Source organism: Oryza brachyantha, chromosome 5 (genome assembly GCF_000231095.2).
Source record: "Oryza brachyantha chromosome 5, ObraRS2, whole genome shotgun sequence".
Classification (NCBI taxonomy): domain Eukaryota; kingdom Viridiplantae; phylum Streptophyta; class Magnoliopsida; order Poales; family Poaceae; genus Oryza; species Oryza brachyantha.
This window is the reverse complement of record NC_023167.2, coordinates 16667920-16679694: the sequence shown is the minus strand read 5'-3', so window position 1 is coordinate 16679694 and position 11775 is coordinate 16667920. Positions and strand designations below refer to the sequence as shown.

The 11775-nt window shown below is 39.8% G+C and overlaps 2 protein-coding genes across 4 annotated transcripts; one reads left to right on the top strand and one right to left on the bottom strand.

The window, feature by feature from the left end:
* The first annotated feature begins 1208 nt into the window (after window positions 1-1208).
* Window positions 1209-3741, top strand: LOC102719019 (CRC domain-containing protein TSO1-like). 3 transcript variants are annotated; one of them, XM_040524085.1, is made up of 6 exons: window positions 1209-1467; window positions 1604-1678; window positions 2430-2607; window positions 2696-2791; window positions 2865-2928; window positions 3017-3741. In XM_040524085.1, exons 1-6 carry the CDS (start codon window positions 1253-1255, stop codon window positions 3508-3510), a joined length of 1122 nt encoding a protein of 373 aa, XP_040380019.1. In that variant the 5' UTR covers window positions 1209-1252; the 3' UTR covers window positions 3511-3741. The 3 variants fall into 3 exon arrangements, with proteins under 3 accessions (XP_040380019.1, XP_015692774.2, XP_040380020.1); XM_015837288.2 differs by having other exon boundaries at window positions 1232-1467; window positions 2430-2604; XM_040524086.1 differs by having other exon boundaries at window positions 1232-1467; window positions 3020-3741.
* A 1065-nt stretch (window positions 3742-4806) lies between these two features.
* On the bottom strand, window positions 4807-11306 carry LOC102722960 (pseudouridylate synthase 7 homolog). Its single transcript, XM_040524336.1, has 20 exons — window positions 10946-11306; window positions 10636-10836; window positions 10298-10551; window positions 9969-10041; window positions 9809-9865; window positions 9137-9216; window positions 8987-9049; window positions 8682-8769; window positions 8488-8590; window positions 8301-8404; window positions 8102-8175; window positions 7715-7779; window positions 7384-7547; window positions 7235-7302; window positions 7079-7139; window positions 6722-6759; window positions 6311-6379; window positions 5879-6200; window positions 5497-5606; window positions 4807-5407 (listed from the first exon to the last, which is right to left on the bottom strand). The coding sequence occupies exons 1-19, from the start codon at window positions 11114-11116 to the stop codon at window positions 5577-5579; spliced, it is 2085 nt and encodes a 694-aa protein (XP_040380270.1). The 5' UTR covers window positions 11117-11306; the 3' UTR covers window positions 4807-5407; window positions 5497-5576.
* Between the last annotated feature and the right edge of the window lie 469 nt (window positions 11307-11775).

The window sequence follows — 11775 nt, the reverse complement described above, 5'->3', positions numbered from 1 at the left end:
AAACTAGAGAAACCTAATCCGCTCCAACCTTGTGATACTAGATTCATTTCTTTGTGAAAACGCTTCTGTGATGGGCTAGGCGTTAGTGAAAAAGCCTCCAACTAGTGCGGTTCGCTTAGTTTTAATTAACTTAAACATGGAATTTGTGAGGCGAAGAGTTTGAGATTGCCTTGCATTGTAAGCTACGTTTCATACTCCATCGATTAAAAACCTTTTTTAAGAAAGGAAGTAAACACCGTACTTTATGACGCTTTTTTTTTTCTTCTAAAAACGAAGTAACGTGATGACACACGCTGCTTTCTTACTGAAGTACAAGAAACACTTGTCCGATGAGCAAGCACTTTTAAAGCTACTAGTTTCTTTTTAGTGGGGAGATTTATTTCAATTAGTTTGAAAAGTACATAAAATTTGAGGAAAGATGTGTACATAAACTGTAGAAAAGAAGAGGAAGTCAGAGACAAATTTGGCACAAAAGTAGTACTGCCAAAGTAAAACTATGCTAATTTGAACTAGTAGTCCTGTCATGAATTAAATCAAATTGATGGTACAAAATTCAACATGTTAATTATTATATGAAGGTTCTGGAGCCAAAAAAAAAAGTGGCCTATGCGGTAGGAACGCGTTTAGTCAAATGACCTTACTTTAGCAACAAATTAAATTTCATTAAAAACATCATCTAAAAACGCAAAAAACCTTCACACACTCCTTGCTGCCTGCAGTCGAATGTCCTCTCTTTTAGCAACAAATTAAATATCTTATCAAGAACACCATCTCAAACCATAACAGCCTCCATATTCTCACAACAAAACCATTAAATCGTCACTATTCTATATCCAAAACTGTAACTCCTCGTATTGCCTTTCAGCCCATTTTTTTCAAATTATCTTTTATTTATAAATATACCATTTAGCTTTTTACATAAAAACTCATACAGTCACCTATTTTTATCAGAAACACGATATCAGAGACGTACAGAATTTTACAACCTCCCAAATTAAACCTTTACCAAACATGACACACGTCCAACACTATTTTGCCTTTTTTTTAAAAAAAAACAAAACTGAAACCAAACCAAGGAGCCTTTTTTTTTCCAATCCAGGAGAAGAAAACACAAGAAAAACAAACCCCACAAGGAGGAGGATCCTCCTGCAGGTGGGCCCCACCGGCAGTCTAAAAGGGCCACCACCTCCCACCCGGGACCCGTGCGCCCACCCCCCCCCCCCCCCTCTCCCCCTCGCCTCGCGCTCCTCCCATGGAGGCCACCCCGATCTCCGTCAAGCCGCCGTCTCCGGCGGCGCCACCGCCGGCACCGGTGCAGGTACCGGTGCCGGTACCTCTGCCGCCGCCGCCCATGCCCCCGCAACCGGCGGCCGTGGAGCCCCTGGCCCCGCAGCCGGTGTCCGTGGTGGTGGCGGAGGCGGAGCCCTGCAGCATGAACCAGCTGGCGCTCACTCCCACCCCGAAGCGGTGAGGATCCGCGCCCCGGGGCTGGGGGCCGCCGCTTCGGTTTCTTGATTCGCGCGCCTCGTCGTGGGTGGCTGGCTTTCCCGGTGATCTGATGCTCTGATTTGGGGTGCGGGGGTTGGGTTTTGTGCTTTGGCAGGCAGAAGGTGGAGGAGAGCGCGGACGGGAACGGGTGCAAGCATTGCGCCTGCAAGAAGTCGAGATGCTTGAAGCTGTAAGAAACCTCGGATTGATTATCTTGGTTTTTGTTGGGTATGCCTCAGGGCGCGCGGGTAGTTTTCTGTTCATACGATTCTTCAGAAGTTTAGACATTTAGTTCAGGGGAGAGGAAATGGATATGTTTGGTACCATGCGATTTGTTGCAGCTATGTGCATCCATTTAGTTAGTAGAGAATAGACAGAGAGATTTGTGTGTTGCTTTACGGGTATGATCACCTGACTAATTATCACACCCTAGATATTATCTTGCAGTTCAAAAACCCCTTTGTTGTTGGGTTCCATAGTGCAGATGTTTGAATGGATTGCGGCTATTTTCACTTTGTATGTCTACTTTAAGTGCTTCGTGTGGTGTGTTTAATTTGAATAAAATATAAATAACCGAAATCTCATCCCTCATTCTGTTTTGAGGACTCATAGGAATAGCTCGATTTGTTATAATATTATATGTTTGTACCATTGCATTATTGTTATTCCCATTGTATGCTACCTCTAGTACTCCTTTGACATGTGCAACTTATGGCCGACATTTTACAACTTTGCTATTGACCTACAAAAGCTACTATGGAATCCTAGTTCTTCCATCTTTTCAGGGAGCTGATTTTTTTTCTACTACAAATATTATGGACATGAAAAATATCAGTAGTATGAGTATATTTTGATGTGTTTAAATTGATTTGTATCTCTGCCTTTTTGGCCACTTGTGCTTTGATGAACTAAGACTGATATTGAAGCGCTTGCTTATGCAGCTATTGCCCGTGTTTTGCTGGTGGAGGTTATTGTTCTGAAAAGTGTGGATGCCAGCCATGCTTCAACAAGGCCGCATATGCCGAAACAGTGCAGACCACTCGCAAGGTGCTTCTTTCACGACAGAAACGGATGTCGTTGAAAATTAATCGAAGATCCGAGACAAATGCTGAAGCGGTGGTTGTTTTCTTCACTGAATTTGCTGATACTACAATATTTGATATTTCCTTTGGTTCGTAGTAGTAATTTCAATGTGTTTTCATTACAGGAAGATGCTCACCATTCTTCTTCTTCAACTCCGCCTAGGCGAGGTTGCAATTGCAAGAAATCAAGTTGCCTAAAGAAATACTGTGATTGCTACCAGGTTTCATCTTAGTTCAAGCTCTTTGCTAAAGGTTTGAGTAAAAAAAATTCTCAACTAAAATTATCATGAACAGGATGGGACTGGCTGCTCTTTGTTTTGCCGATGTGAGGACTGCAGGAATCCTTTTGGGAAAAATGGTATGGCTCACTCAAGTTTATAATCATCACTTATGTTAATGGAATGTCTGGTCTCGTATATTGTCTAATTCACCTTCCCCTTGTGTAGAAGGCATAATGGCAGAAGAAAGTAAGCGCTTTTTATACACCGGCGCAGATCTGGATCACAGTGAGGATGAACATGACTTTGTAGTGGAGCGTTCACCTCGTCTGCAATCACCAATTTCAAAGGAGTCTTCCTTCCAGCAAACTCCCCCACATATGAGAGCCGCAAACAGAGATACACACATGTTCCCGCAGGCGCTATCGCAGTGGCAGCCTCGCTCATGGCATTGCTCCAAGAGGCAGAGCAACGATCGGGTGATTGATGACACCGGGGAATACAAGAACTCAAATCACGACTGGCAGTTGTCCAAGCAAGAAGACAGCTACAGCATATCAAGATGCGTCCAGATACTGAACGGCATGGTCGAGCTATCGCAGGTGGAGAAATCGGTAGCCCCAGATGTGTTCCTCCAGGCGGGCAACCGGGAAATATTTGTCTCGCTTAGTGGTGATGTCCGGGCCCTGTGGCTGAAGCGCAAGATCCAGAACCTGACTTAGAACATGTCATTGTCACCAAGCGTTGTTTTGGAGCTGAGATTGGAGGCACCATTGAATCAATCCTTTTAGGTTATGCATGTCCTTCTGGCCGGTTGAAAATGTGCAGGATGTTTAGGCTCTTCTTGTATACTGAGTTGTATCCCAAATTTGCATCTTGTCTCTGTAGAGAGCTAGCAGCAACTGCGGACCTGGTAACCAGTTACTATAATAAATGAGTTATGCACCTACAGGCTACATCTAGTATTCTAGTGTTTTGTTGTGTTGTAGTATTCGGCCTTACATTAATTATTTTGCATCTATTTCCAAGGTAGACAGAAATACGGTAAATATAAGCAAGCTACCGGTTTAAGGTTCTAGCTAAATCAGGTTCAACTATTTTCAGCTCTGTTTGAATTATCGTGCGTATTATTTGTGGCACGCTTTAAATCAATGATTTTTCTTAAAAAACATCAGTATTAGTTAAAATTACTTTTTTACTTATCAGTTAGCTTTATATTAGGCAATATTAATTAAACTTACAACCAATAGATCATCGAGTTATTTTTCTTATGGAATCTTTTTAATATTTATTTTTAGAAACAAATTGTTCAAACTTATTTCGAAGATTACACCATTTGGCACACTAGGTGGTGTCTTATCCTGGCAATAGATTGTGAGGGCAATTGTTTGGCGATATATTTGTAAATAAAAAATAATGTGTGAATAAGAAATTTATATATGTATTCTTGATAATCTAAAAGTCAAGGCTAGAAAATAAACTTCGGTGAAAAAACTCTAAAATCAACTCTAAATTTAAATAAATTTAAAGTTAAAAAAATTAAATTTTAACTTATAAGCAGAAGTGAAAAGATATGGATGTATGAGCGTCAGATTTTAAAACTAAGTTTTAAGATAAATTATTTTAAAAAATAAATATTAAAAAGGTTCCACAAGTTAAAGAACAAGCTGTTCATAGGTAAAATTACTCCGTTTGGCCACACCAGTCGTGTTGCCTTGTCATGGAAATAGATTATGGCATGCCAACGTCACATTTGAAAATCAATAGCCCAATTTTCTTAATTCTACTTATACTTATAAATTTGAATTTTTAACATTTATATTAGATTTTAAAAGTTTCTCATCGTAATTTATTTTCTATCTTTAGCTTTTAGATTGCTAACAAAACACTTGTATAAAATTTTTATTCAAAAATTACTTTTTATTGCAAATGACATTTTGCTTTTCCCTGAATAAGCAAACTATCACCCCCTGAGTTTTGAGATATTATTTTAAAAAATAAATTTAAACGGTGCCAGAAATTAAAGAAGAAGTTATAGATCATCCATCATCCACAATTTCGTCTGTTTCAAATGGGCACAACCTCTCTACCAGATTAGTTTCGTGGAAGTGGACATTCCTGTGGAACCGCCTTGTATGCCCACGAGGACACAGGACTGGCGTCGCGTCGTGTTGCAACCTCGAGAGTCAGCGCTCGGCTGCTCACCGTCAGGCCGCGTCAAATGTGCAGCCAGCTGCCGTCCCTGTGCGCCTGTGCTCCAATCGACCCGCGCTTCCAGGAACTTCGGCTCTTCGAGAGCAACACATTCAAATTTGACTGTTTCAACTTCTTTTTGCTGTTCGGTTATTGATGGACAGCATATCAGAATTCAAAACCCAGACAAGCATGAAACCTCACATGGGTTCTCAATCTTTTCCCTGTTTGGTTAAAAGGGTTCACAATCTTTATTATGGATGCCACAAGTTCTAGTACAAAATATGTTTTCACCCCCACAAACGTACATGTGTATGTACCAAAATGGGAGCATCATGGCATTTGAATGCCGTCTGATCTGAATTGACTGCTAAACGCACTTCAAGCTGCCGATTGATCTGAACTGACTGCTAAACGCACTTCAAGCTGCCAAGATCAGATAAGGACTTCGAGGTTAATAAACTCAGTGCCACGAGATAAGAATTACACGAAAACAAAGCCTTCAAAGACCATACCTACTCATGTAGAATATCTATGTCAACTCCAAGATGCGACATGGTAGATTTCCCATAAAGAATTGATGTTAGCAACAAAATTAACAATCGAGTGTTTTCTGATACGAGACCTGCAGACAGCCATGATGTAATTATGAAACGTATGTAACATGCTAGAGCAATCGCATATATATACAACAATATTTTCTCCTAATGTCCTGATTTCGAAACGTGCCCAGTTACTCATCATAAAAACTTTTGGCAACTGCAATAATTAAATGTATTGGAATTCTCAAGTGCAGTCAAAGCATTCGTAACTAGGCATAAAGCCATAAACATTGTCCATTTAACTGCATTTAAATTGTAGTAATAGCATAGTAATGTTATTAGTTGAGAAACATACCGAGGTTGAAGTCTTCAGCAACTCCCTAATAGCCATTGTAGCATAGGAGGATGCTGGTAAAGTAAATGCTAATTTTATGGCCACTTTCCTGGCTAACATATCTGAGCTCCCAACAGATTTGTCCTCCACTACACCAGATTCGCTACCTGGCATAGAGCTATCCAATGGCCCTGCCAACTTCGAATCGTGTGACTGAGCACTCAATATCCCACTAGATTCAGTCTCACTTACCTCCTTGGTTTCTGTAGGTTTGTTTCTGGACAGAATGTCCAAATCAGTTTCTGCTAAAGATGATGTGTCATCTGTGTAAGTCATGAGTTCCCTACAGTCACACCAAAGTATTTTTAGCGGATGGCTGGAATTTATATATTAAGAAAAAAGTGATGATTTTGGTCATCTAATGCAGTGAAAAATCGATGGGATAATACATACCACTCAAAATCAATAGGCCGCTGGAACACCCGCCGATAACCTCCTTTCATGTTTGTAATTGAAAATTCTCTTTAAAATGGTGTTTGCATCATACAATATAAAAGTTAGGATGCAAAGTAGCAAATTGAAATAGGCAATCCAAGGTAACATATAAGACAATATGAAATATATTATAATATCATAACAAAGAACTAAAGCTTGTCATAAAACATATACTCCCTCCATTCCATATTATAAAACTTTCTGGGTTTTCTCGGATTTATCCATGTATCAATATATATGTTTTGTATGTGTCTAGATTCATTAGCACACAAATAAATCTAGTCAAGGCCAGAAAGTCTTATAATGTGGAACAGGGAGAATACAAGGTTTCGCCTTCTAGAGGCTCCTTTGTGAAATAAAGCAACTTACTTGACACCATGTGCATTCTCTATCAAGCTAATACCATCCTGAGACATGAAAGAAAATCATCAATATGATTCCTATTTCTTGGATATAACCTTTCCCTTTAAAACATATAGTGTAGTTCATAGTATATTAGCCAATTAACTGTGACACTACAGAAGTATTGTGGTATGCCATTTATCAACAAACGTAAGGAAATCAAATGCATGTTTCAGTTAACATATACAGCAACCAATAACCTATAATATCTGAATTCTGCATTTGGGGACTGAAGGATTGTAGAGGAAATTCAAGAATATGCAAGTTCCTGCCAAAGCAAGAAAATACCTCAATAAACTATAATACATTGTAGGATAGTAGTACCTTTTTAGCCATTTCATGATAAATATCAGCAATTTTGTTTCCAGGAAATAATGCTTGTGAACTGCATAGTAACACAACAAGAATAACAGATATATTTACTCAAGGTGATTCGATATAAATAATAAATAAATGTATAGTCATGGAATTGGTCGTTACCCAGGCAAAGGAAGGACAACATCCTCAAATGAGTAGACCCCCTTTGATAAATCTTCAAAATCAACTATCTGCACGAGAAATGGCAGTGCATGATTAGGATTTTTTGTGGATGAGCATGTATACCACATAGCTTGCTGCAAATTACAAACCTTCACAGACTGGATTGTTTCTTCTGGAAGTGTCTCAGAACATAGATCAATATTAGATGAATTTAGTTGGTCATCATAAGGTTCTGAAGTATCAACTGAAGCTGCTTCTCCAGGAATGATTTCTTTGGTATAAACTAAGTCACCTTCTACAACTTGTGAAATGCCTGTCAAGTGCACAAGTTAGCATAAGGAAAAGGTGGAGAAAAATTCACCATATAAAACTGTAACACACCTGAAGAAAAAGTCCAGGTTAGCCATACAAGGAAAAATATCAAACTACATCATGATTCAATTAAAACTGAGTAGCTGTAGAAGGATGAAGTGCACTAACCATATTTTTGAACTCTGGTGCTGGCAGCATGGTTCCAGAGGTAACTTTGGTAACTATGAACATACCTTCATGAAAGCGTCAATAGCAAATAAGAAGTATAGACAAAATACGATGGTTAATGAATCACTCAACAAAACACACCAGAAACTAAGGTAATATAAAAGCATGAATATAGCAAATGGTACTAAATGCAAATGCACAATTCTTCTCTCAACTAGTAGATAAACCGGATCTACTGTTCGACTAGTGTCTATAATAATTTCAATACAATTTTTTATATTCTAAATCTACCTAGCTTTTGAGAAAATAGAAACAAAACAAGACAAATCTACCTTAACTCATCAACATCAAGAAACATGAAAAGATAAAGAAAAATAAACAGCATACATCATTCGTAATGTTCTTGGTATACTCTTTAATGCTTGCAGATAGTTACCAGGGCATTTCTTCAAACATTGAAGCTGGAAACAATGCATGAAAGAATATTAGTTTTAACTTCCCCAAACACAACAGAAACAATGCATGAATAGAAAAGGCACCGTTTAAAATAATTCCAGGTTATGTGGTGAACAAAAACTATACTTACAATAGCCTTCTCAGCCACAAGATGTCGAGGGAAGTTCCTTAGTGCCATATCAATATTACCATGTTCCTTGTAATGTTCACGTACCTCCCTTATGTCATCTCGCTGTTCGGAATACTAAGTTATGGTGAACAAAAGTTGGCACAAGTATAGACACAATTCCTGCTTGGATAAAATAAATCAAGGATATCTCCTTCCCTTGGATCAAGAATCAAATTTACAGCACTTTTCCACTCTCCTCTAAGTAAAGCAGCACCAACAAGTTGAGTAGGTACTGAACTGCTTCCAAAACGCTAACCAATAAAAAAGACGAATTTGATGAGCTTCAGAAATAAAACATAGTTAGGTTTTGAAGAATGAAGAAAATGTCCTGGCATTGTATACCTGCAAACCATAATAGTTGATAAATCCATTCTTTCCTAAGCCCTCCACAGCAGCCTTTATTACATCTTCTGATTCCGCAACAACGCCCCTGAGGAAGCGCATGAAAGCATCAGCTCTCCATTTGATCTATTTTCTTAAACAAAGAAAAAAGAGGTTCGTGCATGTGGAATGTAGAACTGTTGGTAGTGAAGTAATGCGTAACTGCAAATTAGGCCCCGTATGTGCTCTATGATTAGTGCTAATTATTCTTTAGGAGTGCACTAGAGAACATTTGTTCATTAAACTAAAAGGATAGAAAAAGGTACCTCAGAGTAATTGTAAATCGATTTCCCATGAGCTGACCAAGAACAAGTCCCTCCTTCACATAACTAGAAAGGATTGCAAAAGGAATTAGCATTTGGTATAATTATATTGCAATGATGTCTATAAAGAGGATATTGTATTTTATCACCTACCTGAAGTTTCCAACTTTAATCCCAAAAAGCCGATTATTAAGTGCAGCCAATCTGTTCGCTGACACCTTGAAAACAGTCACCTAACAAGGGGAAACAATCAGAAAAATAACCATTGCAAGATAACATAATTACATGCAAGGAGTCAGAGATATGAAACAGGAGTGAAATAAAATAATCAAATCTATCAGATAGAATGGAAATCATCATGCAAAAATACAACACGACCGCCAGCCTTTAGTCTCAAGCAAGCTGGAGTAGGCTACAGATAAAAGTCAAGCCAACAATACAAACAAAAGGGAAAAAAGTACTAAAAACTAAGAATAGTACTAGTTAGGGCTTAATTGGTTAATCTCTTTCACATGGATATTTGAATTAATTCCCCCAGATCCCCTTCAACAGCCGTGGGTAACAGATTAACTGAACAAACCCTTAAAGATAAGTGATCTTCTAGCTACATTTGAACAAACTCCTTTCGAAGACAACACATGTAGTATTCCAAACCGGAGCGGTTTCCCTTTACTATCTTATCTGGTTATAACATCATAATACCATCAATCATGCCTTTAATCAGAACTAAACCAGTATTTCTTCTGAAACAAATTTTACAAAAACATGATTCATGATTATGTAAAGAAAATCAAGTGAGCTGGTATGCACACGAGGAATAAATACCTGCTGTGTTGTAACAGCACGTTTATCTTTTGTCCCTGCAAACCCGAATGAGCGTGACTGCAAAAGGTATAGATCAACTAGGAATGCAAAGGGAAGTAAATAAATCAAGCGTTCAGTAGAAATACAAACACAATGTTATGTGTTTGCAACTGAGGCATACCTGAAGTCCTAACATTTTCCCAATTACTCCTAACGCTTCTTGTGTGTCCTTGTTCTCTTTACAAAGGTGAAACCTAGCCAGCACACAAGAATGACATTTCCAATTATAACACCAGTCAACAGCAAAATCAGACACAAAACAAACATGATATTCCTTGTACAAATTCAGAAAAGCACAAACATACATCAGATGATTTTATTAAGTTTAGCCAATTAACACATATAGTTGTATGTCTTGTATCCAGCAAGTCAAATGAACACATTCGAAGCAAAGACCAGTTAAATATATCAGAACAACAAAAGGGATCAATTCAAACCGAATGCCATCACCTTAGGAACTTCCCGACATGGCTTGGCCAGCTAGTTGAGCCTCTGCTATCAAATGGCCTGTCATCTCTCCAATCAGAACCACCCATGTTCTTCCTCTTTCTTCCTCTCCCGCCACCACTTCTCCCGCCACCACTTCGCCCATCCCTACCTCCTGATCCCAGCCGCACCCTAATGCATCTCTGAACTCCATCGTTGTGTTCCACTGTGTCAGTGACCAAAAACTTAAAACTTATCTTGAAGAAGTTGTGCACCTCCTACAGCCAAAAATACGCCCAAAATCACAATGTTTGCACAAACCTCAACAACAAAAACGACCAGAAGCTGGGGATCAAACCAACCGATCGATGAGCTTTATCAGCATCCGGCGAGAGAATAACAGGTGATACGTCATTCTCACCCCCCGCGGAAGCCTTCTGGAGAAGCCCCTTCAACGCTTCGCAGTCTGCATCACCACAAAGCTCACGGAACGACTCCAGCGCCTGGGAGTGGTCCGCGTCGGCTGACGGCGCCGCCTTGTCCTCCTCATTCACATCCACGCACTGCAACACGAAGTTGGCGGTGAAATCGAGGATCACGATCCGCGAAGTCGCGTGCTAATGGCCGCGGGGAAGGAAGGGGAGGGAGTCGGCGAAGGTCTCGGCGGCTTACCTCGTCGGGGAGATCGAAGGAGGTGAGGCGGGCGACGGAGCCGTCGCGGGCGACCTCGTGGACGATGAAGTCCGAGTAGCGGTGCTTGAGGACGCCGCGGAAGCCGGGGAGCGAGGAGGCGAAGCAGGTGATCCCGGCCTCCGCCTCGGTGAGGGAGCTCGAGCGCGCCATGGGAGGTGGGGGTGGCTGCGCGTGGGGTTAGGGTTTGCGCGCAAAGCAGGAGCCTGGAGCCGACAAGGGTTTTGCGAGGGAAATGGTAGGGGTTTTAGGGGAAGACGACGGCGGGGTGACGAAGAGAAACGCCAAATAATAACGAGTATTTCCTCGCTTACTTGATGTGATTGTCTAATTCATTTAGAGATGAAATGAGTTTGGATAGAGCCGACTCATCAATCATTCTGTTTGGTTGGTGGCTGGGTGGTATGGGTTGGACCTCAAAACGATCGGACGGATCCGTCCCAGGATGACCATAACGTATATAGGGGTGTCTATTTTATTTATTAAATTTACTTAAAATATATTATTTGTATAAATATACATTCAATTACTTTATGTTATTCATATATTAATTCTAGTATTTAATATTTTATTTTGGATATGAGATATAACCTTTATCTCATCTTATTCCTTCACAAACAAAAACAGGTCCAACCAATCCCATCTCATTCCTCCCAAAAAACAGGATACAACTCATCCATCCAACCAAACAGAAAAATAAAACTAACACGTCCTACAATACAATTCAGGGACAGATCTAACTCAACCCACCTCGTTTACGAACCAAACACATCCTTATGTACTAATGAATCTAAACACATATCCAAATCATA